This window comes from Pipistrellus hanaki (assembly GCF_964339955.1).
Source record: "Pipistrellus hanaki genome assembly, chromosome: 5".
Classification (NCBI taxonomy): domain Eukaryota; kingdom Metazoa; phylum Chordata; class Mammalia; order Chiroptera; family Vespertilionidae; genus Pipistrellus; species Pipistrellus hanaki.
Window position 1 is genome coordinate 76,646,447 of NC_140507.1, and position 26,661 is coordinate 76,673,107.

At 45.3% G+C, this 26,661-nt stretch overlaps 1 protein-coding gene across 8 annotated transcripts in view; it reads left to right on the forward strand.

The window, feature by feature from the left end:
• SMARCA4 (SWI/SNF related BAF chromatin remodeling complex subunit ATPase 4) overlaps positions 1-26,661 on the forward strand; it is a 93,237-nt gene that overhangs the window by 12,601 nt on the left and 53,975 nt on the right. For 7 of the 8 annotated variants that reach the window (XR_014795161.1, XM_084885648.1, XM_084885649.1 and 4 more), the window contains exons 2-13: positions 7,792-8,044; positions 10,067-10,199; positions 10,972-11,376; positions 11,700-11,798; positions 12,720-12,978; positions 15,067-15,193; positions 15,718-15,891; positions 17,172-17,345; positions 18,513-18,680; positions 18,766-18,816; positions 25,800-25,930; positions 26,092-26,149. Coding sequence is in view for 7 of the 8 variants with exons in the window: in XM_084885648.1 (XP_084741774.1) it covers positions 7,823-8,044; positions 10,067-10,199; positions 10,972-11,376; positions 11,700-11,798; positions 12,720-12,978; positions 15,067-15,193; positions 15,718-15,891; positions 17,172-17,345; positions 18,513-18,680; positions 18,766-18,816; positions 25,800-25,930; positions 26,092-26,149 (2,001 nt within the window). In the remaining variant the exon portion in view is untranslated. The remainder of the gene's footprint in view (positions 1-7,791; positions 8,045-10,066; positions 10,200-10,971; positions 11,377-11,699; positions 11,799-12,719; positions 12,979-15,066; positions 15,194-15,717; positions 15,892-17,171; positions 17,346-18,512; positions 18,681-18,765; positions 18,817-25,799; positions 25,931-26,091; positions 26,150-26,661) is intronic. The other variant, XM_084885644.1, reaches the window with a different exon arrangement.

Here is a 26,661-nt window from a genome sequence, read left to right on the forward strand (position 1 = left end):
GGAACCGGGCCCAGAGAAGTTAAGTCACTTACCTAGATGGTGCAGTTAGTAGGTGACAGAGTCCACACTCAGAGTCTGAGTTGCCCTGTGAGCTTGGCCTTGTTTCTCCATCTTCTCCACTGACCTGATGTGTGACTTCTGAACCTCAGGGACACCTCTGTCAGTGAGACCAATAATAGCTCTTTTGTATAGTGTGGTGGTATGACTCAGTGAATAAATCCAGGTCCTTATCACCAAATGGGCCCAAGCTCTGCCTCTCTCTGGCTGGGTCTTCCTTCCTGTGATTTATTTGTGACTGATACATCCTCAACAGTTATAAATTACAGGGACAGGGACAAGTCACAGTTCCCTTGGATATTAAAATATCTCTTCCCATTCTCTATCCTATGACTATGAGGTAGTACAGGAAAACCTGTTTCCTCAGATCACATTTTCTGACATCAAATGTGGGTTTTCCATACCAAGCAATTTTCTGCAAGTTTCTGCTGACACTAACTGTCCTACAGTTCAGTTCTGGCACTAACTGGAGTTACTGCCTACCCCACAGATGAATGGTTCAGTCCCACAGGACTGCCCCCCAATTCTGATGCCTTCTTTGCAAGTAGTGGGTCCTCACACTACCCACACTTCTGCCCAACTAAGCTACAAATCAGGGTTTCCCAGAATCCCCTTCTAAGTTTTAAAAATTTGCCAGTTCAGCTCATAAAATCAAGGAGATGTTAAAGGATACAGATGAACAGCCAAATGAAGAGATATGTAAGGTGAGGTCTGAAAGGTTCTTGGGCACAGGAGCTTCTGCCTCTGTGGAGTTGGAATTTATCACCCTCCTGGTCTATGGGTATGTTCACCAACCCAGCAGCTTTCTGAAACATGTAGTTTAGTTTTTATGGAAGCTTCATCACTCAGACATCCCTGGAGGATGGAGGGTAAGGTTGAAATTCCAACCCTCTAACCATGGCTTCGTCTTTCTGGCACCTAGTCCCCCATCCTGAAGCCATCAAAGAGCCAACTAAGAGAAGCCTCATTAGAACAAAAGATACTTCTATCACTTAGGGAATCCTAAGGGATTTTGGAGTTCTGTATAAAACCATCCTGACACCCATATCACATGTTTGATCTAGAGCCTTATGAATTAAAAGGGTTTTTTCCGAAGTTCTGTGTCAGGAACAGAAGGTAGATCATAATGTCACAGGTAGACAGAGATTTCTTAGTACCCCAAGATTATCTATATACTAGTATATAAAAGCCTTAGGTATATGCTAAGTGTCCAACCAATTGTTCTACCGTTTGGTTGACCACTTTACCTGTCACTATGATGTGCACTTACCACCAGGGGCAGACGCTCCAACAGGTAGGTTAGCTTGCTATTGGGATCCAGCCTATCTGGACTGGGTGAGACAGGCTGGACACGCCCCTGGAGCCCTCCTATGATCCATGCCTGGCAGGACAAACTCCCGAGGTTTCTCCCCAGCCAGCTGGCCCCCATTGGCCTCAATCAGGACTGGACAAGATGGCCCCAATTGGCCCTGATTGCTGGTCTGGCTGAGGGACCCCAACCATGCACAAATTTGTGCACTGGGCCTCTAGTTAACCATAAAAGAACAAATTTGATAATCAGACATATTACAATTAAGAACTTCTGTTGCCCTAGCTCCATGGTCGGCAAACTGCGGCTCGAGAGCCACATTAGGCTCTTTGGCCCCTTGAGTGTAGCTTTTCCACAAAATACCACGGCCTGGGCGAGTCTGTTTAGAAGAATTGGTTTTAGAAGAAGTTTAAGTTTAAAAAATTTGGCTCTCAAAAGAAATTTCAATTGCACTGTTGATATTTGGTTCTGTTGACTAATGAGTTTGCCGACCACTGCCCTAGCTGGTTTGGCTCAGTGGATAGAATGTCGACTGGGGACTAAAGGGCACATGCCCAGGTTTTGGGCTTGGTCCCCAGTGGGGGCCATGCAGAGGGCAGCCAATCAATGATTCTCTCTCATCATTGATGTTTCTCTCTCTCTCTCTCAAAAAAAAAAAAAAAAAAATTAAAACAAAAAGAACTTCTGTTTATCACAAGACACTGTTAAGAAAGCACAAAGGCGAGTCACAAATTGGCATATGGTCATTGAACCACTTTTTCCCAATAAAATTTTAGCAGAAATGTAGAGCTGTTATATAATAGAAGTGGATATCTTAATGACCATTAAGAATATGAAAAGGTGTTTAGTCACAGAGAAATGCAAATTAAAATCATAAGATATTCATGCCGAAACTGGTTTGGCTCAGTGGATAGAACGTTGGCCTGCGGACTGAAAGGTCCCAGGTTCGATTCCGGTCAAGGGCATGTACCTTGGTTGTGAGCACATCCCCCATAGGGGGTGTGCAGGAAGCAGCTGGTCGATGTTTCTCTCTCATCGATGTTTCTAGCTCTCTATTGCTCTCCCTACCTCTCTGTAAAAAATCAATAAAAATTATATTTTTTAAAAAAAAGAAAGAAATCTGGTAAAAAGTGAGCTGTTACTTGTGTCTGGGGCAATGGTGATCCTTAATTCTATTCCTGTTTGAACATCTGGATTCCCTGTCAACATCTGTTACCACGTATAGAATGAAGTGTTGTCTTGTAGCCTGTTGTACATTTAAGAATAAACTTTTATAAAAAATAATAATCATATAGTGACTTATCTGTTTAGTTCTTTTCACTCTGCCATTTCAACCTTACCTGTGAGGTCAGAGTAAACCCAGCCCAAAGTCTTTCCGGAGTGTGTTCTTCATTATGTTCCATCCTGAATTCTGTACCGCCTGTAACTAAACAAACTCATTAAAAAATAAAAAATAAAATACAGACAGCACCAAGTGTTGGTGTAGATACGGAGGAACTGGAATGCTCACCCACTGTTAGGAGGGCAGTGTGTAAGATTATATTCTTAATTTGAAAAATTGGCAATATCTACCAAAGCTAAATTTATGCCTTTCTTATAACAATTCTGTATATATATATATATAAAAAAGCATCTGTGTTCCCTAAATGACATTATTCATAGCAGCTTTATTCAGGCTAGCTCCAAACTGGTAGCATAGTGTCTGTGAACAGGACAAATGAAGAAAAACAAATGACCACTATACCCAACAGTATGGATGTCCCTCCCAGATGAACAAAAGCACACTACCTTGTGATTTTCTTTTTAGATGCAATTCACTAACAAGTAAACTAATATACAGTGATAGAATCAGGGCAGTGGTTCTGCGTAGGAAGGTGGTTTCTACCGGGAAAGGAGCTGAGGGTGCCTTCTGGAATGTTGGAAGTGTTATGTCTGATGTAGGATTCATCTATATATGTACATACAATCAGGGCATGTTAGGTATGCTACAAGTCATTACAGGTAATTAAAATAAAAATCCCCTCAGTATACACTGAGGACCAGAGAGCCACACTGGTTCCATTTTCCTGTTCTCTCCACCACAACAGTTCTTGTCCACATGTGGCACCAGCATCCTGATTGGGCTCCTCAGTGTTTGACAGAGCCCTACCCCCTGTGCTGCTTGGAATGGTTTTGTATTGTATTTGCACTCCTTTGGGTTCCTGTTGCTGTCACTCCCCACATGTATCTGAGCTTTCCCTCCAGAAACAAGTTTGCTCTGATGGTGGCTCCATGCACTTACCTACTTCATGGCAGCTTGACTCTTCAGAGGTGGCAGTTTCTGAAGCAAATATTTTATTAAACTGACTAGAGACCCAGTGCACAAAATTTGTGCACTCATGGGGGGCAGGGTGTCCCCTCAGCCCAACCTGTGCCCTCTTGTAGTCCGAGAGCCCTTGGAGATGTCTGACTGATCCACTGTGCTTGCCAGCCATGAACCTGACTCAGGGCTTCTGGCTGAGTGGCACTCCCCCTGTGGGAGCACACTGACCACCAGAGGGCAGTTCCTGCATTGAGCATTTGCCCCCCTGGTGGTCAGTGCATGTCGTAGCAACCGATCATTCTGCCATTCGTTCAATTTGTGTATTAGCCTTTTATATAGGATAAGAACAGATACTACACTTGATCTTAGCTGAAAGGCCAAAAAACGATTGAAGCAGGTATTTTTGTTTTTATTTTATTTTTTAAAATATATTTTATTGATTTTGTACAGAGAGGAAGAGAGAGAGAGATAGAGAGTTAGAAACATCGATGAGAGAGAGTCATCGATCAGCTGCCTCTTGCACACCCCCACTGGGGATATGCCCGCAACCAAGGCACATGCCCTTGACTGGAATTGAACCCAGGACCTTTCAGTCCCCAAGCCAACGTTCTATCTATTAAGCAAACCAGTTTCGGCGAAGCAGGTATTTTTAAGAGTGTCATGAGAAGTATCAAAAGTGGACAGTGTCACATTCGGGCACAAAAAGTCTGTTTTGATGTCTTTCAGTAACTTTAGTGGGTGCTGTGTTGTTGATGAATTGAGCCCTCCTCAGTGGAGGCAGGTAATTTCTAGAGGCACCACATCTTTGATGGGAAGAAGGTCTGATAAGTATAAACTACGTTTAGAAGCGCCATCATTCCAAAGGTACTTCCAGTGTTTGCTTGCCAGCATGTCTGCCTTTAGATGGGAAGTTGATGTTCCCTTGGTGGTGTGGATTCTATTTTGCTGTCAGTTTCAGTTGGCTTGACTTAGAACAGAGACCTCCAAGTGAGAAAAAAATTCTGAGCCTATGGATTCTGCAGGATTCCTTAAGGATTTGCAGGACCACTGTTCCTTTTCGCACCTCACTGCAGTGCTCTGTTGGCCTGCGAGGGGCTGTGGACATGAAAGGGCCAAAGAGAAGCTTGGGGAAGCCATCATCCTTTGCCCAGTGTGGCCATGTCAGTGTTGCTTGCTTTCCCACCTGTGAATTGTGACTGCAGGTGCGTCCTCCTGTAGACAAACTCCTGGACCAGAAGTTTCAGGCTCCAGAATCGGGATTTAGCAAAGGAGATACAGAGTACTTGGCAAAGACTGGGGCGGAGTCTTGGGATCAAACAGGATCTTGTATCCATGTCAGAATGTGTCACTCTTCACACAGAGCTAAATCAAGTCACATTTTGCTTCTAAATGGCTTCCAAATGAATTTGTGTCAAATGCATATATTTTTTATTTTACTTTATTAAAAAATTTTTGTTATTGATTTGTGAGAGAGAGGAAAAAAGGGAGAGAGCAAAAGAAACATCCATTTGTTGTTCCACTTATTTGTACATTCATTGGTTACTTCTTAAATGTGCCCTAACTATGGATTGAACCTGTACCCATGGTATATCGGGAGGATGCTTAACCAACTGAGCCTCACAGCCAGGGCTGTATATATATTTATTTTTATTTTTATTTTATTTAAAAAAATATTGATTTTTTATAGAAAGGAAGGGAGAGGGATAGAGAGTTAGAAACATCCACCAGCTGCCTCCTGCACACCCCCCACTGGGGATGTGCCCGCAACCAAGGTACGTGCCCCTGACCGGAATCGAACCTGGGACCTTTCAGTCCGCAGGCCGACGCTCTATCCACTGAGCCAAACCGGCAGTATATATATATTTTAAAAGTTTAATTTTACACTTAGCTTAATTGGGTTTGGATTTGTGGAAATGGGCTTGTGAGCAGACACCAGTTCTTCAGTACTCTTATGAGGCTGACTTAAGGTCCAACACTGAGGCTCCTGGAGCTTTGGAGGAAATCTGGGGCGCTCAGAGGATGGAGGAGCATTTTCTTTCATGTTGGGGTCTGTTCACGGTCCTGCTGGTGTGCGACCACTGGTTTCTGCCCTGCTAAAGTTTCTGATTCTGTCTGCTCCGATTATTTGCTCATGAAACTGGAACAAAGAAATTTGGGCTTTTGATCTGTTATCAAGGAAAATGCTTCCACCTTTCAAATTAACCTTTTTTAATCAAGATAATTAAAAATGTTCCTGAGCCTTGACTGGTTTGGCTCAGTGGATAGAATGTCAGCCTGTGAACTGAGGGTCCTGGGTTTGATTCCAGTCAAGGGCACATGCCCGGGTTGTGGGCTCAGCCGCCAGTAGGGGACGTGTAGGAGGCAGTCAACAATGATTCTCTCTCTTCATTGATTTTCTCTCTCTTCCTCTCCCTTCCTTTCTGAAATCATATATAATGATTTTAAAAATAAATATATTTATTTTAAAAATGTTCATGAACTTCTTATCAGGATTTATTCCTTAGAACCAAAAGTACCCAGTAAAGTCTAGGGGCAATGAGACTCATTATAAAACCAAAATACATCCACAGAAACAAAAACCAGATTTGTGACATGCCAACAGGATAGAGGCTTTTTAGTAACTCGGGATGCACAGAATGAGAGAATAGAGTGGAGCTGCTAGAGTTCATGCTTTGAAGACTATTAAATGACAAAAATGGTCATAGGTATGATTATATGAAACAAAACAAAAAAGCTTGCCAGCCTGGCTGGTATGGCTCAGTGTTTGAGCACTGACCCATGGACCAAGAGGTCACCAGTTCAATTCCTGGTCACAGCACATGTCTGGGTTGCTGGCCGGACGCAGCCAATCAGTGTTTCTCAATTTTTTTGTCTCTCTAGCCCTCTCCCTTTCTCTCTCTCTCAAATTAATGTAAATATATTTTTAGAAAGGAAAAAAAAGCTTGCCTACAATGTGTTGAGTAATTCTGTTTTGTGTGTGTGTGTGTGTGTTTGTGTGTAACAGGGCCCCAGGGACAACATCAGGGCCGCTCGGTGTCCTTAAGAGGGCCCATTCTGGATGTCTCAGCCTCATCCTTACCACTCTGGGGGGCTCTGAGGGTCTCTTGGGAGTCTCTGTTTCCACACACCTCCTCTAGAATCCTGCTGGGAAAGGTCAGAAGGGCAGGGTTGCTTCGTCCTCTCTGTAGGACCAGCAGGCTCCTAATTCTGCATCTAGTGGGATGATGGGTGATTTTAAGCTTCATATTCTTTATGTTTTCCAGATTTCACCACTGAGACTGTATTGCTCCATCATGATGAAAGAGGTTACTGTATTAAAGAAAATTTTATTTAAGGCCATATAACCACATAACTGATTAAGGGTTGCTTGAAAATTGAACCCTTAGTGTAGGAAGCATTTATAAAACTTATCAGCTCATGGTCCTTCTTAGCAAGTATAATTTATCAACATCATTGAATATTTATGGACTTGGAGGCTCTGAGTCATAGTTCTGGGTGTCAGTTTTTAGTGTACATCAAACTTTAGACACTTAATTATCACTCTCGAAGTATTTGAGATATCAGAGTGCCATTATTTATGTAATACTTCTTTTTAAGTGAACCTACTTTTTTTTTTGTGAACCTACTTTTTAAACTTCATTTATTTTAAAGGAAACTATCTCACTGCCTTAAATGAAAAACCAGTATTACTGGCCACCAATATTTGTTTTTATTGAATTTTTGAAAATCCAGTCAGATGCTGTTGCTGGCAGTGGCTTTGAGCCTTAGTTACACTCTCCTTTTTTGTTAAATTGGAAGGTGAGCACGCATTAAAGTGGTGTGAAGTATAGATCAGCATCACCCTTTGTTGTAATCAGAAAGATGGCAAGGGAAGTGAAGTCCCCCTCCCCCACTCCTGAGTTTCACCTCTTCCTCAGGGAACTCTTATCTGATTTTGTGTGTCTGATGTATGACCTCCTTCCAGAGGAATGGAGGAGAAAGATCTGGAGGAGAAAGGTTTGCATGTCAAAGGCACCAGCTCCCTGTTAGATGGGTGCTTCTGACATGACTGTGGTCCTCCTACAATGCCCCAACCACCCAGCTGAAGCCCATGACCCCCAGACTGACCTCGACTTCTCTCTAGCAGGAGACCACTGTCCGGAGCTCCTGTGAAGATGTCCACTCCAGATCCACCCCTGGGCGGAACTCCTCGGCCAGGCCCTTCCCCAGGCCCTGGCCCCTCCCCTGGAGCCATGTTGGGCCCTAGCCCAGGTCCCTCCCCTGGCTCTGCCCACAGCATGATGGGGCCCAGTCCGGGGCCTCCCTCAGCAGGACACCCCATCCCAAGCCAGGGGCCTGGAGGGTACCCTCAGGACAACATGCACCAGATGCACAAGGTAGGAAGCCCTGGGCCCACTGCTCTGGCTGGTTGGATTCACTTGGTCAGAGGCGGGAGGGTGAGCCATGCATCCTGGCCCCTGCTATGAGCTGGCAGTCATCATTTCATGCAACTCCCTCCAACCCATCCCAACTTTCCCCTGAGTGTCTCTCACACCCGTTTTTCTAGGTAGGAAATGTGGTAACATTATTTCTAAGTTGCCTTTCATTAATGAATAAAAATGTCCAAATCCTTAAAAGATAGCTGAAGGCAAGTGGACTCCTGCAATTTGGTTGCTCTGTGTACCCATGTAACCCATAGAGCAGGGCAATTGTCCTCATTGGGTCACCACTTACCTGACCCGATTAGAGCTGCCTTTGCTAATGAGATGAAAAACTTCTCAACACAAATATTTCCTCTTTCTCTGTGTTCCTGAGAGGTAGTTGAAGGAAATAAGGAACCGTCCTCTTATATGTATTAGCATCTGCAGGAAAGGGTGCAATTCCTCAGCCTCAGAAACCACAGGAAGCTGGCAGGTAGAAGATGCAGAGGCAAGGGCACCTTGGTAACCCCTCTGGGCTCTCTGCCTGGGCTATCCATGTATTTGCTCCCCATTCCATTCCCTCACCCCCACCCATCAGGTATAGGTGAGTATTAAGCCCATTTCATAGACCATGAACCAGAGTCTCAGAGAGATGGGCATTCAGCCAGTTAGTGGTAGAATCATCTCATCCCTCTGCTGCTCCCTGCACCCCAGGCCTGTGCCACCTCAGTGACCTCCAAGCACAGCCAAGTGAACCCCTCCCTGCCTCCCATCGCCTGTATATTTCTGTCAACTTTGGCACAGTATCTGTCTTGTCACTGCCTTCCTGGGAAGTTGTTGGTGACTACCCTCTCCACACACAACACCAATTTAGGCCCGCTTCTTTAACATAGCCCCTCTTTTTCTCACTGCCCATTTGTTCCTTCCTCCTGGAACTGTTAACGCACACTCCATGCACATTTACAAACCTCTGTCAGAGGCCTGCTGTGTGACCAGCCCAGTGTCAAGAGCATAGGAATAGGGATCTGCTGGTGTGTGTGTGGTGGGCACCTCCTATCTGTACAGAGCTCCCACTCTGTGTGGAGACAAGCCCATCCCAGGAAAGAGGTGTGGAGGAAAGGCCCCATCCAGGGGTCCTGTCAGCCTCCCAACAGTGCTCTATCCTTTTCCTGTGGAGACATCTGCCCCTCCTGTCTCAGCCAGGCACCCTCTTGGCCTCCCTTCACTGTACACAAAATGAGCTGCAGGTGATGGGGGGTTACCCATTAGGTTAAGATCCCAGAAAGCAGGACATTTGCATTCACCAGGGCCTAAGGAGTGCCCTGGAAGGGTCTTAAGAAAAGGTCCCCTTTAACAACCATTTCCATAGGGGAAGTGTCTGTGCTGAGCATTAGGAGGGAAAATAGGTGTCATGGTCCTGGCAGATAGCCTCCCTTGCAGCTAGCAGGCAGGAGGCCGGTATTCGATCACTGAGGACATGTGATGTATTGTTACCATGCTCATGGGCAGAAGTTTCTGTCTGTCCCTCTGATTTACAGTCTCCCAAGGAAGAGGGTCCCTGATCTCAAGATTTGTGGTGACAAGGTTTCCTTGTGACCTCCAAAGTCAGGGGCTTCCAAGGTTTCCAGTGACAGAGTCCTGAGTCCTAGCTAAAACTGCCCCTGACCAGAAGCTGTCACTCATTTCCTTGTGGGATTCTGGCCATCTGAAACTGACTCCTGTTCTTGCCGAGTGCCCTGGTCTTGTTGTCCCCTTGCCCTTCAACTGCTGGTCTCCTAGGCAGTCACCCTCCATTGGTTGGTATTATTTTATGCATCTGCTTGACACCTAGGTAGCTGTCAGGATCATGTCTTGGACCTAAGCTGCTTGGTCATGTTGGCAATTCAGTAAATGCCTTAGTGTTTTCAGTGACATTGAATTCTTGGGCAGTGCTTTGCTGTGCCATCTCATCCTGTCCCCGCTTGCTGATCCTGCCTTGTTATTACCCCCCTCTTGCAGCCAATGGAATCTATGCATGAGAAGGGCATGTCGGATGACCCCCGCTACAACCAGATGAAGGGGATGGGGATGCGGACAGGGGGCCACGCAGGAATGGGTCCTCCACCGAGCCCCATGGACCAGCACTCCCAAGGTATTGTTTTGTTTATCTTCTTTCCTCATGTTTATCACCCCCAGGAGTCCCAAGTCATTTTCCTAATCAGGTCTCCCACAGGTAGACAGGGAGGACATAGGGCAGTGCGGAAACACTACCACAGAGGGCTGTAGAGCTTAGGTTTGGCTGGTCCCCTGCTTGAGCTTTCTGTCTCAGAGCAGCCCAGGAGAGTGAATACCAATGGGAACGAACTGTGTTTAGTGCCGGGTGTGAGATGGCAGCTGGGCAGGGCAGACTCCTCAGGTTAGCAGCTCTGGTGTCACCCCAGAGTGTATTAGAAATGCAGATTCTTGGGTCCACTGCAGACCAGCTCGGTCAGAATCTTGGGAATGGGGCCCAAGCTGTTCAACCCAGGGTTCCAAGTGGCTTTTCCAGAACTTTGAAAAGTGAGAGTAGTTGACCTCTTGTCAATAGGGCAGGAAAGTCAGGGGCTCCCCAGGTCAGAGAAGTGAGGAGAGGGGACCTGGACAGGGCGAGGGACAGGATGGGAGGACCAGAGAAAGCCTGTATCTGTGTAACCTCTCAGTATGACCATCAGCAACTTATTGGACGGTAGGCCAGACCAACCACACCGGCTGCTGGTCAGTACCCTCTGGGTGCCTCTTGTTTGAATACAAGAATGAAAAAAATTTGGTCATGCCATGTCTCAGGGTAGGTGCCAGTGTAAGCTTGGTGAAAAGGTTATTGTCTTTGCCTTAAAAATCACTGGATGTATTCTCCTGAGTGACCTCTGGATCTGTGTTTTCTGCAGGTTACCCCTCACCACTGGGTGGCTCCGAGCACGCCTCTAGTCCGGTTCCAGCTAGTGGCCCATCCTCAGGCCCACAGATGTCGTCCGGACCAGGAGGAGCCCCGCTGGATGGCACTGACCCTCAGTCTTTGGGGCAGCAGAACCGGGGTCCAACACCATTTAATCAGAACCAATTGCATCAGCTCAGAGCTCAAATCATGGCCTACAAGATGCTGGCCAGGGGGCAACCCCTCCCTGACCACCTGCAGATGGCAGTGCAGGGCAAGCGACCGATGCCTGGGATGCAGCAGCAGGTGCCAACACTACCTCCACCCTCTGTGTCTGCAGCAGGACCTGGCCCTGGCCCTGGACCAGGCCCTGGACCAGGCCCAGGACCAGCACCTCCAAATTACAGCAGGCCCCATGGTAAGGCCCACTATCTCCAGCCCTTGGGGGAGGGAGAAGTCTCAACAAACTGACCACGTGGGGGCAATAGTGTCACGCAGACCTGGGCTCTGCTGCCCACAAGTTTCCCCCTTGGGGCTGGCACAATGTCTAGTGCTCATGCGGGCAGGCAAAGCTGTTATCAGGATAAAAGTTCTTTCTCCAGTTCCCTGCTTTTCCTTAATGCCCACACTAAGGGGCTTGTTGTTGGGTGTGTCCCCTGGAGACAGGGCTGCCCATGGGGGTGGGTGTAGGATGAACACAGGACACATTTTATCCTATTGTTTGTTTTTCCCTGTGTGTAGGTATGGGAGGGCCTAATATGCCACCCCCAGGACCTTCAGGTGTGCCCCCCGGTATGCCGGGCCAACCCCCTGGAGGACCTCCCAAGCCATGGCCTGAAGGTGAGTACCCTCTGACTTGGTGACATTTCTCTGCCCTGACTTATGTCATGAGCTGAGCCTGTCCAGATAGAGAGAGGGCCAAGGACAAGTCCTCGCTCCTTCCTGCTGTCTTCTTTGTGTCTTATCGATCCCTGGTTATTTTCTAAAGGCTTGGGTTGATTTCACTCCACAATTCCTGCCCACCCTTGTTCTGTCCTTTTGGATCTTGGAGACCCTGGGGTCTCTTTAAAATGTTAATAAGAAGAATACAAAATGAAAAGTTCACTGTGACTCCAGGGAGATGCTGTGGGGAGGCATAGCTGTAGCCATAGACACGACCCTTCAGGACCTGGTGCCTCCAGGCCTGTAGGTTATAGCTGACGTCCCTTCCCTCCTGGGATGCCCCCCAGCACTATGGAGGCCAGCAAAATGACAGGGTGGCTCAGGGCTCTGTCTCCTCACCATGTCCAGTTTCTCTTCCTTCTGTCAAATGTAGTTGTCAGCAAGGATTTGAGGGTCACTTCTGTTGGATGAAAGCTGTAGACAAAATGGATTTGTTTCCTATCCTCTTAGAGCCTGAGGTTTAGTGATGGGCATAGACGAGCTAATCACTTAAATCTGATTTCATCTGAACCGTAGTAGGTGGAAGTCAGGAAAATGCTGCCCAGGAAGAACGAACACAGGGTTGGCACTTGGATCAGTGCAGGGCTTCAGGGAAAGGCAGGTAGATCTGGAAGAGGCTTGAACTCTGAGGCAGGAGAGAGGAGACCCCTGAGTGAGAAGCTGCCTGCCATGCCAGTTCAGTGAGAGGCGGGAGATGGGGAGGTGTGGCCCAGACCGTCTGTCTGTCACTGGGACAGTGAGCACCGTGCAGGCTTTTTATTTTTACTTGGAATTGACCTGAAGCTCAATGCTGTGCTCCTGCTACTTGACTCTCCTCAGGACCTATGGCGAATGCTGCTGCCCCCACAAGCACACCTCAGAAGCTGATACCCCCTCAGCCTACAGGCCGTCCCTCACCGGCACCCCCTGCCGTCCCGCCCGCTGCCTCTCCTGTGATGCCGCCCCAGACGCAGTCGCCAGGGCAGCCAGCCCAGCCTGCCCCCATGGTACCGCTACACCAGAAGCAGAGCCGCATCACCCCCATCCAGAAACCCCGGGGCCTGGACCCTGTGGAGATTCTGCAGGAGCGGGAGTACAGGTGAGGGCACTGCTGCTGCCTCAGGTCATCCCTGACACATGTTGATGTGGTTTCCAGTTCCAAAGGCCAATAGGATATGCAACCAGAAATCACCCTATGCCTTTCTCTCTAGGTTCCCAGCTCCCCAATTGGCATGTATCCTTCCGAAAAATTGTGTGCATATGCAAGCAGATAGGCACAGGTAGCCATATTGTCCTCAAGGGGTTCATGAAGTATGCATTGTTCCTTTTTTCATGTTGTTCAGTGAAGATAACATGGTGCACATTAAGTTATTTCTAATCCGGCGTTAAGACAGTGTCTTAGTAAATGCACTTCTGTATTTGTTTTTAAGTTTACACGTGTACACATGTGTCAGAATAAGTCCCCAGAAGTGGCATTAATGGGTACAGGGACCGTTCACGGGAATTTTGTAGATTCTGCAAAGGTGCCCTCCACCGAGATCATACAGATATATGTTGGAGTAAAAGTATGTGTTCCTCCTCACCAAAATAGTGTATCCAACTTTTGGTTCATCGCACTAAAAAAGAAACCCTGAGAGCTCTGCAGTGGATCCTTCTTACTAGTTGCTGGCCCCTTTGCCAAGGCCTCCTGGGCACCATGTGGGATGTCTGGCACACCGTAGGTCTGTGATATTTCATCCCACACTTCTGAGGGCACCTGAGATTCACTCCTTGAGCATCTTGCACTTCCCATTTCCCCATTGCATTTATAACTTGTTCAGGGCAGGCGTACCTTGGTAAGTGTAAGCTCCACGAGGGAGAGGCTGTGCCTTGTTCACTGTGTATTCCCAGAGGCATCAGTAATTCTTTGCCTAATGACCATCTCTAAAGTACGTCTCAGCTGTGACATGCCTTGGAGCCATGTGCCTCCCCTGTAGCTTGAAAATGACCTATCCAGATATCTTCATGTTTCCCTGTCTTTCCCTCCTGTCTCTGTTCCCATATACCCACTATCCAGCAGCTCATTGGGCCACAGACAGTGCAGCCCCTTTCTCATCCCCCTTTGCATAGGTAGTGCATGACCCCTTGGTGAACCAGTTCGTCTCAGCTCCCCTCCCCAGACATGGTTCTCCCCCCGTACTGTTAACTGCCACCTGGTCTACTCCTGCCTGGGGCCTCCCTTCTCTCACACTTGCCTGTTTCCCACACAGCAGTTGGAAGTCTCTTTTTACAATTTATTTACACTAGATTCTATTCCCCAGGTTAAAACCTGCCATTCTGTTCAGTAAACTCCCTTCTGTTCAGTCCTTGTCTCATGCTCTGTCCCCGCCTATCCTATTTTCCTTGTTCCAATTTGTTTATTCAACAAGTTAGGCTTATTTCTGCCATGGCCTTTGCTTGGTGGTACATGACTCCTTGTGCTCACTTAGACCTCATTACTAAGGCCACCTCCTCATAGAGGTCCTGCCTATTCCCTTACCTCTAGCCTCCTTAAAGTAATGTTTAAATATTTTTTCCATTGATTCTTAGAGAATGTGGAGGAGGGAGGGAGGGAGGAAAGGAGGAAGAGAGAGAGAGAGAGAGAGAGAGAGAGAGAGAGAGAGAGAGAGAGAGATGGAGATGGATAAACAGAAACATCGATGTGAGGGAGACACATCAATTGGTTGCCTCCCGCACAAGCCACAACTGGGGCCAGGGACTGAACCTGCAATCCAGGTATGTGCTCTTGACCGGGAATTAAACCCACTATCCTTTGGTGCGGGCCTGCATTCTAACCACTGAGCACCATTGGCCAGGGCCATGGATATTTAGTTCTTCAATTCCTTTATGGCCCATATTTCTGATAAGGCTTCCAGGCTAAGTAGATTCCCAGGGCTGGGAGGGAGAGCTTGGCCTGCCTGACTCCAGAGGCTGGCACCCCGCTGAAATGCCTTAAGTCGGCTGTGCCCTGTCCGGTTTCCTGTTTGCTGTAGCTCTGAGTCCTCTGGCTGCCTTCCTCTGTGTTTTGTGGCTGGTATCCTTTTCTGAGACATCTGCCTCCCCCAGAGGATGGATTCTTCTGAGGCTCCTGCTTTAAAGAAAGGGCATAGGTGGGCTCCTTGAAAGCAGTCCTCTCATTGCCTGTCCTTTTTTCTGTCTTTGCACCCAGGCTTCAGGCTCGCATCGCTCACCGAATTCAGGAACTTGAAAACCTACCTGGGTCACTGGCCGGGGATTTGCGAACCAAAGCAACTATCGAGCTCAAGGCCCTCAGGCTGCTGAACTTCCAGAGGCAGGTAGGTGCAGGCACAGGCCTTTTCTGCCAACGCTGATGCTTAGATTCAAGTAATTACTTGCTGAGCAATTATTAAATAAATGTCCCTTGACCATTGAAAGCAGCAATGTCCACCCACACTTAGCTCATTGTACCCTCTTTTCTCTTCATGAGGTGGCACATGGGGTATTTCTGGGGGTGAGTAAGCATGTTTCCCTAAGACAGTGAAACAGGAAACTTAAATGGATTTATATCTGAGGGGGCTGTACTTTTGAATGAGCCGTAAGAAATATTTTGTGTGTGCTTGAGGAAAGGCAGAGCTATAGACCTGCTGGGTGTCCAGAAGCAGCTGTCTCCTGATCTGTATTTGCCTCCCCAGCCCTTGGGCATTTATCAGATGCCCTCCACAGGCACACACATTTGTGCTTATGGGATTTTGCAAGGACCCTTCTGGAGGCAGCAGTGTTCTGCCTAGCTTGCACTGTGTAATTGTGCATTTTGTGTGGACATGACCAACGTGTGCCTATGTTTTTCCTCTTCCTGAAGCTGCGGCAGGAAGTGGTGGTGTGCATGAGGAGGGACACGGCCCTTGAGACAGCCCTCAATGCCAAGGCCTACAAGCGAAGCAAGCGGCAGTCCCTGCGTGAGGCCCGCATCACGGAGAAGCTGGAGAAGCAGCAGAAGATTGAGCAGGAGCGCAAGCGCCGGCAGAAGCACCAGGTGCGCCCCCCCCGCTGCTGCATAGCTTGTCCTGCTGGCCCTCCAGTGTACCCGGGTCCTCACAGCTCCCTCATTGTTGAGTCTTGTTTTGTTTTGTGTCTAAACATGCTGTTTCTCTTTTCTGTTTGTGATAACACTAGTTAAGGCACCAAGAATACATTCTTGAACAAAATTGAGTGGTAGGGAGAAATTGAGTGGGCTACAATCAAGGATATAAAATATTGGGAGGAGATAGGATATAAAGAAACATGAAGCAGTATCGGGGAGCTGTTGACACAGAATGGTTGGTTAAGTTTTTTTCTGAGGAGGTGAGATCTGAGGGAAGGAAGCCCTATGGCTATGTGGGCAAGAGCTTTCCAGATAGACAGGGAGGTGCGAACGCCCGGGGGCTGATACACGCTGTGTGTTCTGTAAAAAGCAGGGATCTCTGTGCTACCAGAGTGCAGCAAGGGGGAGAGTAGGAGGAGGTAAGGACAGATCGTGCTGGGCCTTGTGAGGCAAGGAGCAAGTTGCACTATTGCTCTGAGTGAGGTGGAAGCTATGGAGTCTCTTAGAGGAGGGATTGATCTAGGTTAGGTTTGTTGTTCACTCATTATATTTTCTAAAGTTTCTCCAGTCAATGTCTATTACTGGTGCAGTTCAAAATAATAGAAAAAGTCAATATTCAGTGTGTATATATCTTTCCAGCCTTATTCTGTATACATAAGGTAATCAAACACTGAGATAGGCATTCTTCTTTTTTTTAATCCTCATCTGAGGATATGTTTTTATTGACTTGAGAGAGAGAGAGAGAAAGGGAGAGAGAAAAAAAAACATTGATGTGAGAGAACATCAATCGGTTGCCTCCTATATGTGCCCTAACTGGGAATTGAACCCACAACCTTTTGCTGTACAGGATGATGCTCCATCCAACCTGGCCAGGACTGTAATAAACATTTTTGTTCTTGAATTTTTTTTGGACAATCTCTACTACTTGCTTAAAATAAAATTCCTAGCAATGGAATAACTTGGTTGGAGGGTGTGAGCATTTTGAATCAGTTAATGTTCTTGTCAGCTTGTCTTAGCAAGGTTGATTGTCTGTCTGTTGTATACAAAGAAGGGCCCTTCCAACCACCCTCCAGCATTATCCTTACACAGAGAACATGGAACCTCGGAATCTCGTAGGCAAACAATGTTATAGTATTGTCTGATTATGTCCTCTTGGTTTTAAACAAGCTGCCTTTAAAGTTTTATCACAAGGAGTGTTACAGTAGTCAGTCTTGACTTGTGTGTCCTTGTAGGAATACCTCAACAGCATTCTTCAGCATGCCAAGGATTTCAAAGAATATCACCGATCTGTCACAGGCAAAATTCAAAAACTTACAAAGGCAGTGGCCACGTACCACGCCAACACAGAGCGGGAACAGAAGAAAGAAAATGAAAGAATCGAGAAGGAGAGAATGCGGAGGCTCATGGTAAAATTCTGCATTTGTAACTGTGTATCCCTTTGTTTGTGTACTGGGTGGTGCAGGGACCAGGAATCCATCACCCTGTATTTCACTGAGGCATTTTGCTTCTCAGAGTTAGAAGTGGAAGGATTTGAGTTTGAGAATCTGAAAGAACTGGCCTCAGACCTTTGTCTGGTCACACCAGCCATTAGAGTGCCTGCATGACCTTAGCCAGTTAGCTGGCTGCTTTATGTCCACCAGAAAATGAAGGTGCAGCCCCTCCTGGCTGTGAGTCATCAGTGGTGTGATCTGGTCCCCCATCCCCACCCTGTGTTTCTGACCATTTATTCCTGGGTGATTTTCTAATTGGGTAGGTATTGATAGGCATTACTGTCTGGACAGAGGCCACAGAAGTAAAGAGAAGGACACAGCCCTGTCCTCAAAGGGCTTGTGCTTACCCAAGGGAGATAATTGCCCAAGTGAAACAGTTCCGAGTGGTGGAAAGTGCACTAAAGAGAATGAACACATGGGATTGACAGGATGGTACTGAAAGGGTGAGCAGAAACCTGGAGGAAGTGCCTCCTAGGGATTGAGGAACCAAGGTCAAGGGCCCAAGGTAAGGAAAAGCCAGTTGCAAGGCACAGCAAGTGACCCCTACAACGGAATGGTGCAATGGAGGAGTGAAGTCAGAGTTGCAAGGGCAGGTCATTTGGGGCCTTGCAGGCCATAGGGAGGGCTTTGGATTTCATTCTGAACATGATGGGGAGTCATGAAGGCTATAAGCTGGGTAGTGATGTGATCTGATATATTCTTAGAAAGCCTCGAGGGAGAGAGATTGCTTAGACCAGGGAGAGAAAAGGGCTTCGATTTGGGGTATGTTTGTGAACAGATGGCACAGAACTTGATAATGGCCTTTACAAATAACTCTGGGTAGGATTATGTCTGTGCAGCCAGGTCCTTACAGAGCCTAGCTCTGGGTAAGAGTTGAGGAAATACTAAAGGGAGAGACAATAGTTATATGTGAAAGGCCTACATACAGCACAATGCAGGGTGTGACTAAGAGTTCCATAATGTGGGCCTGATTGTTCGTTAACAATAATTCCCAGTGGACTTCTCGACTGTGATTTGCCTGTCTTGGTGGCTAATGGACAAGCATGTCTTGCAGGCAAATGCCATAACTGCATGCTTTTGCAGGCAGAAGATGAGGAAGGGTACCGGAAACTCATTGACCAGAAGAAGGACAAGCGCTTGGCCTACCTCTTGCAACAGACAGACGAGTACGTGGCTAACCTCACGGAGCTGGTGCGGCAGCACAAGGCAGCCCAGGTGGCCAAGGAGAAAAAGAAGAAGAAGAAAAAGAAGGTATGCTGGGACTGGAGCGGCATTCTTGGCCTGTGCTGCCTAAGTATCCCTGTGAGGGAGTGACTGTATCTCTCTTTATTTCCAGAAGGCAGAAAATGCAGAAGGACAGACACCTGCAATAGGACCTGATGGCGAGGTGAGGAACCAGGTTTTTGGTGTATATTTTTTGTGGAAATGTCAACCCAGCCCTGGACCTTGGGTCTATTTCATTCTTTTCTTTCTTTTTCTTTCTTTAAATTGATCTCAGAAGGAGGAATGTGGGATGAAAACACACACACACACACACACACACACACACACACACACATACACACACACACATGAAGGAAGGAAGGAAGGAAGGAAGGAAGGAAGGAAGGCAGGCAGGCAGGCAGGCAGGCAAGGAAGGAAGGCAGGCAGGCAGGCAAGGGAGGGAGGGAGGGAGGGAGGGAGGGAGGGAGGGAGGGAAGGAAGGAAGGAAGGAAGGAAGGAAGGAAGGAAAGGGAAGGGAAGGGAAGGAAGGAAGGGAAGGAGGGAAGGAAGAAAGGAAGGAAGGGAAGGAAGGAGGGAAAGAAGGAAGGAAGAAAGGAAGGGAAGGAAGGAAGGGAAGGAGGGAAGGGAAGGAAGGAAGGGAAAGAAGGAAGGAAGGAAGGGAAGGAAGGGAAAGAAGGAAGGAAGGAAGGAAGGGAAGGAAGGGAGGAAGGAAGGAAGGAAGGAACATTGCTAGAAACATTGATTGGTTGCCTTCCTCATGCATCCGAGCAGGGATTGAACACACAACCTGGGTATGTGCCCTGACCGGAATCGAATCCACCATCTTTTGGTGTATAAGACAACGTCCCAACCAACATTTTTTTTTTCTTTTTAAACTGTAAAAGCTGAATATGATGATGGTAAAAATCTAAATCTGTCCCCTGCCACCATCCCACCTCTTCCTTGATCGCACTGCCCAGAGAAAACATTGTTAACTATTAGGTGTTTTCTCCCAAGACCTTTTCTATGCATGTGCCGCATTATTTACTTTTCAGGTTTTTTTTCATGTAATTTTAGACTCCTGTGAGGTGTAAGAACAGTACAGAAAAGTTATGTGCACTCTTCACCCAAACTCCCTGTTTTCACTATCATCATTTTTTCCTAAACCATTTGAGCATCAGATGCAGACATCATGGCCCTTTTCCTCCACATGCGTCAGTGTGTATTTCTTAAAAACAAGATAATATGTTTCCATAATTGTGCAGTGATCAAAAACTCTCCCCAGGAACATGGGGAGAATACTATGATATAATTGATAACCATTATGACCGTTTCTCCAGTTGTCCCTCTATTGTCCTTCACAGCAACAGAAAACCCCAGTTCACATGTCACACTCAGTGGTAGTCCCTTTCGTCATTGATCTTGAACAGCTTCTTGCTTTTTCTTTGCCTTTTATGACCTTGGTATTTTTTTAAAAAAATATATTTTATTGATTTTTTTTACAGAGAGGAAGAGAGAGGGATAGAGAGTTAGAAACATTGATGAGAGAGAAACATCTATCAGCTGCCTCCTGCACACCCCTACTGGGGATGTGCCCGCAACCAAGGTACATGCCCTTGACCAGAATCGAACCTGGGACCCTTCAGTTCACAGGCCGATGCTCTATCCACTGAGCCAAACCGGTTTCGGCTGACCTTAGTATTTTTGAAGAAGAATATAGGACAGGTATTTCCTACAGTGGCTTTGGGTTTGACTGATGTTTCCTTGTGATTAAAGTCAAGTTAAATGTATTGGCAGGAAGACACTAAAGTGACTCTGTATCCTTCTTGGGGCATCACATTGGGAATGTGTGCATAGATTTGTTCTGCCCCTGGTGCTGTGACCTTGATCCTTGATCTCTTGGTGTTGACTAAGGCAACCCCACTGTAAAGTTACTGTCTTTCCTTTTGTAATTAAGCACCATGTGGGAGGTACTGGACACTACATATATTGTAACTCCAAATACTTCTAACTCACTGGTTTCACATCCATTGATTATCTTTGCCTGCTTCTATTTTTTAGTTGACTTTCTGTAGGAAGGAAAGGCTTTCTCTTATTTGTTATTTGGCCCATAGGCCATAATTTGCAACCCCCTGGTACGAACTCATGGATTTTTATTTAATTTAATCCTTCATAGTCAGTATTTATTTTTTATTTTTTGATTTGAGAGAGGAAGGGAGAGAGAGAAACATCAGTTTGTTGTTCCACTTATTTATGCATTCATTGGTTGATTCTTTTTTTTAAAAAAATATTTTTTTATTGATTTCACAGAAGAAGGGAGAGGGAGAGAGAAATGTCAATGATGAGAGAGAATCATTGATCGGTTGCCTCCTGCACGCCCCCTACTGGTAATGGAACCACGACCTCCTGGTCCACAGGTCAATGCTCAGCCACTGACCCACCCCAGCTGGTCTGGTTGATTCCTTTTTAAAATATATATATATTTTGTTTTGTTTTTTAAATGTATTTTATTGATTTTTTACAGAGAGGAAGAAAGAGGGATAGAGAGTTAGAAACATCAATGAGAGAGAATCATCGATCAACTGCCTCTTGGCCATCCCCTAATGGGGATGTGCCCAAAACCAAGGTACATACCCTTGACCGGAATCGAACCTGGGACCTTCCAGTCTGCAGGCTGACGCTCTATCCACTGAGCCAAACCGGTTTTGGCTAAAAAATATATATATTTTGTATTGATTTCCAAGAGGAAGGGAGAAGGAGAGAGAGAGAGAAAGAGAGAGAGTGAAACATCAATGATGAGAGAATAATTAATCAGCTGCCTCCAACACTGGGGACTGAATCCGCAACCGAGGCATGTGCCCTGACTGGGAATTGAACCATGACTCCTGGTTCATAGGCCAATGCTCAACCACTGATCCATGCGGGTCGGATGGTGGTTAATTCTTATATGTGCCCTAACTGGAGTGTGACCTTGGCCTATCAGAACGACACTAACGACCTGAGCTACCTGGCCAGGGCAGTATTTATTTTCATGCTCAAATTGTTACAGTTGGGCCAGTAGGAGCTCCTTCAAATTGGTTTCTGTGTCCTTTTGATGTGTCCCTATCATCTTTTGGGGGCTTCCTTACTTCTTTGTATACCATTTTGGTGTAACCTTACCTTCTGATTTCCCTGCCAGACCCCTGGAGCCAGCCATTTCTCTAAGGAGCCCTGATTCCTTTTCTCAAAGAAGAATATTTTAAATTCAAAATCTAGGAGTGCTGATTGCTTCTGGTGTCATTGCTTCTAGGCCCTCTCAGCAGACAGATGTAGGAAATAGGTGTATGTGTGTGTATACATGTGCATTGCTATTTTTATATACTAATATTAACAAATCTTGATTTCACACTGACACCACCAGTTCTAATCCAATACCATGGGGTTATTTCTGTCCTTTCCTTTTCCACATTGAAACAGAAAAATCTGGCTGCCATTAACCATGATATGCTTTCCTGTTTGCTCAGTCCTAGGATATACAGGATGTACATTCAGAATTCCTAATGTGCTCCTTCCCATCCCCCCAATAAAAGGAGCCTCTAGAGTATTTGAGATTTTGCTCCCTGGCATGTGTTAATCAGTTTGGCTAAATTAAACTCCAATAAAAATTTAAAAAAAAACCCGCAAAAAACAAATACAAGGAGCCTCCTAGCTAGAGGTCAGTGTGTTTGGAGTTCTTTTTTTAATTTTATTATTTTTTTATTTTTTTATTATTAAATTATTATCTGTGTACATATTTTAGTGTTTGGAGTTCTTCATTCCGACAGTCTGTTCTCTAAATATTGTGCACAGAAGCTACTTGGATTGGCTCTCCCCTCATGCCCCTGTAGTTTCCCCCACCTTTGTTGGCTTTATTTATTTACTCGTTGTTGATTTATTTAGTGTGTGAAACACCAGCTTGTTCCAAAAGTCAGAACCGTACAAAGTGGCCCATTCAGAGAGGGGTTGTTGTGCCTACACACCCATCTTTCTACAACATCCCACGTCCTGAAAGCAGCTATTTTGTGTAATACACTAATTTGGGAGAAAGATATATAAAAGTGGGATGTGTAAATAAGAAGTGTTTTTGGTACCTCCTCGGCTCCTTGTCCCACTTCCCAAAGGGAAACCATGAGTAATGTGGTGTTTGCTCCTGGCCTTTTCTATGCCTGAGCCACTGGGCGGCTTTTCTTGTTGTCACATAGCATTGTATCTCAGACAGCACCCCATGTGAGCTCATGGACACTTACCATATTCTTCCTACTTTTAAAAATTTAATTTAATTTTATTATTGACAGTATTACAGATGTCTCCCATTTTCTTCCTTTTACCCCCAATTCCCACCCCAAGCTTTCCCCATGCTATTGTCTGTATCCATGGGTTACGCATATATGGTTTTTGATTAATCTCTTTCTGCCCCCTCCCACTCCACCCTCCATCCCCCTACTAAGATCTGTTATTCTTTTCCATGTATACATACCTCAAGACCTATTTTGTTCATCAGTTTATTTTTTTCATTAGACATATAAGTGAAATCATGTGACATTTGTCTTTCTCTAACTGGCTTATTTGGCTTAACATAATAGTTTCCAGGTTCATCCTTCTTTCTTACAGCTGCATAGTATTCCATTGTATAAATGTACCATCACTTGTTTATCCACTTACCTACTGGTGAGCACTTGGGCTATTTCCAGATCTTAGCTATTACATATAACTGCTATGAACATAGGGGTGCATATATTCTTTCTGATTGGTGTTTTGGGGTTCTTAGGATATAGTCCCATAAGTAAGGTTGTTGGGCCAAATGGCAGATCAATTTTTAATTTAGCCTATTCTTTCCAACCTCTCTAAAATGTAACACTTCCTTCCTCTAGAAAAAATTTAAATGATAACATGACAAGTAGAAGCCTAGGTATGCATACTGATTCCTGGTGACATCTTCTCTATTCTTCCTGAAATCATTATGCTTGTATCCTTTTTACTTTATTTTGGGACTATTTGGGTCAGTTTAGACATTAGCTAGACTTTTCCTACTTAGCCAAATATCTTGTGCCACTTTCCATATCACATCGTTAGTTCTATTTTTATTTTATTGTGTTGACATGTTAGAATCTGTTTCATCATTCAGACTGTTAGCTCTTTAGGTTGCTTCCCATCTGTAGCTGTTACAGAGATCCTGCACTGAGCAACTCTTTGCCTTCTCTTCTATTGGTGACTATTTCTGTTGCCTTTTTTCCTTTGCATGCATTGTTGTAGTGAGCCTCCTTTTGTATCACCTTTTGAGACTGTCTTAGTCAGCTTGGGCTGCAACAAAACACCATAGCACCATAGCCTGGGTGGCTTAAATAACAAACATTTATGTTCTCACAGTTATGGAGACTGGAAATCCAAGATCAGGGTGCAGCAAGTTGGTCCGTGGTAAGGGCTCTCTTCCTGGTCTGTTTTGTAACAGAAGCATCATTCAGTGGTGGCTGTGAATTGTCCTTATTCTCAGCCAGTGGTTCTTAGCATTGGCTGTACATCTGAATCACCTGGGAAACTTTTCTTTCTTTTTATTTTATTTTATTTTTTTTATTATCTAAAATTTTACATATGTCTCCTGTTTCCCCAGTTGACAGCACCCCCGCCCCCATCCACCCTCCCCCAGCTATTCCCACCTTGGGCAAGCCCCAGTGTCTGTCATCTGAGAAACTTCTATAAAACCCTAGAGCAGTTGAATCAGATTTTTTTTTTTTTTTTTTTTTTTGGGTGGGCAGGTGCAGGCATTACCACTATTAAATGCTCCACGGAACATTCAGGGGTGAAAGTCACTGATTGAGGGTTTGTGCCTCCCGAGTTGGGTGTCACCCCTCCCCCATCATGGTGGGCCACTTTGAGGGTGAGGTTGTATTATGCACAGAAACTAATCTCTCTCTACTGTATGGATGGTGTTGGTAGTGCAGAACTTTGGAGGGAGGGAGGGATATAAGTTCCTGGAAGATGCTGCTAATAAACAAAATTTAACTGAGTGCATTTGAAGATCTAATTGGTTTTATCCGATGACTTATGAATTGGGTAGGTAGCATCTCATCTAGCAAACAGAGAGCTATCTTGAGCTGTTATACAAGATGGAAGGTAACGAGGATGGATCAAGAAAGTCAGCAAAAGAAAAATGAAAATTTAATGGAATAAAGTAAGAGTTCAGGTGATGACCGCTTCTCATTGGTTTAGCTGGCTTTCAATTGGCTAGGCTTGTTGCAGTATAAGAGAGAAGCCTTTTTCCTGCTGTGGTAGTGCAGTAGATGCATTTTCTGTTTGGGAGTACAACGTAGGTCTCTTCCTGTTGGGATGTGTAATTGACTTCCTGTTTGAGGTAACTGACTTTGAGTGGTAGGGTAGGAGAGCTTCTCTACAGGCCTTCATGATGCCAGTTTTAGCTTAGTTTAATCGTGTCCAATTTAGTTGACCCAATTTTTTGTTTATTAATTTTCACAATGCAAACAAAGGTTTAAAATAAGAACTTCATCCTTATTCTGAAGTCTTCAGGAAATTTGAAGGGGGAAATGTTCATCCAATGTTGATATCTCAGAATGAGAAATCAAGGAATTTCATATGTGTTGCTAAGAGGAAGTTAGTTGTTTTATTTTTCAAATATTCCAATTAGCTATTTAACAACAACAACAAAAATGAGGACCCTTGATGAAGTAACAAACATATTACAAGTAGAAAAAATGTCAAGGGCCAGAAGAATGTGAATAGTACAGTCATTTGTGTAAAAATGGGGAGAAACCAGTTCTAATTTCTTATTTATGGAATTGATCGGTAAGGATGCATGAAAAACTGATACTGGTGGGCATCTATGAAAAGAGAAACTGCCAGGCTGAGGGGCAGGGGATGGGGAGAATCCACACTCTACATTCTTGAATTTTAAACTATGTGAATCTATTATCTATTTGAAAATAAAAACACGTATGTCAGTTATCTCAAAGAAACTGCTGTTATCAACGGATTATATCTTTTCTTGAATTATATGTAGGAAACCCACTGGCCATTAGTTGTGTGCCATGTTTTGGTTGAAGAGTTGTCAGGGCACTTCCCAGTTGGCCATGGTTAGTGAACATCTGAGGCATGGTCACCACAGAACCTAAAGTCACACATGTGAATCTTTTTCAGCCTCTGGACGAGACCAGCCAAATGAGTGACCTGCCTGTGAAAGTGATCCATGTGGAGAGTGGGAAGATCCTCACAGGCACGGATGCCCCCAAAGCAGGGCAGCTGGAGGCCTGGCTTGAGATGAACCCAGGGTGAGTTGGGCCTTGAATTCCAGATGTAGCCAGGATCCTGAGTCAGCTGGCTGGCAGCTGGCGGTGATTTTGCTTGATTTGGAAACAAGCCAATTTGCTAAGGTAAATGAATTATGCTGGTTTGGGGGAGATTTATAATAAAACACTAATATTTTTTCTAGGTATGAAGTAGCTCCAAGATCTGATAGTGAAGAAAGTGGCTCAGAAGAAGAGGAAGAGGTGAGTCCATTTCCTTCTGTCAAGGCCCTTGGTGCTCTATAGTGGTGACCTGCCTCCCTTGTGTATCAGTCACCCCTGCATGCTGTGACTCTCCCACTCTGCTTGGGCATGTGGGACAAGAGATAGGCAGAGGGTAGCCAAGGCCTCAGTCCTGATGAAAAGTTGGTGCTTTAGAGCTGTGCTGTCCAGTAGAGTAGCATCTAGCCACACATGACTGTTTTATTTTTAAATTAAATTAATCAAATTAAGTAGAATTTAAAACTCACATTCTTGGTCATATTAGCCATTTTTCAAATGCTCAACAGCCTTCTGCACAAAAAAATAATCACTATAAAGTTGTGAGCACTAAATCGTGCATGTTTACTTACTATAATCTCTTTATTAAAAATACTGTAAATGGTTACATTTTTATGCATATTCTTTATTTTTTTAAATATATTTTTATTGATTTCAGAGAGGAAGGGAGAGGGGAAGAGAGATAGAAACATCAGTGATGAAAGAGAATCATTAAT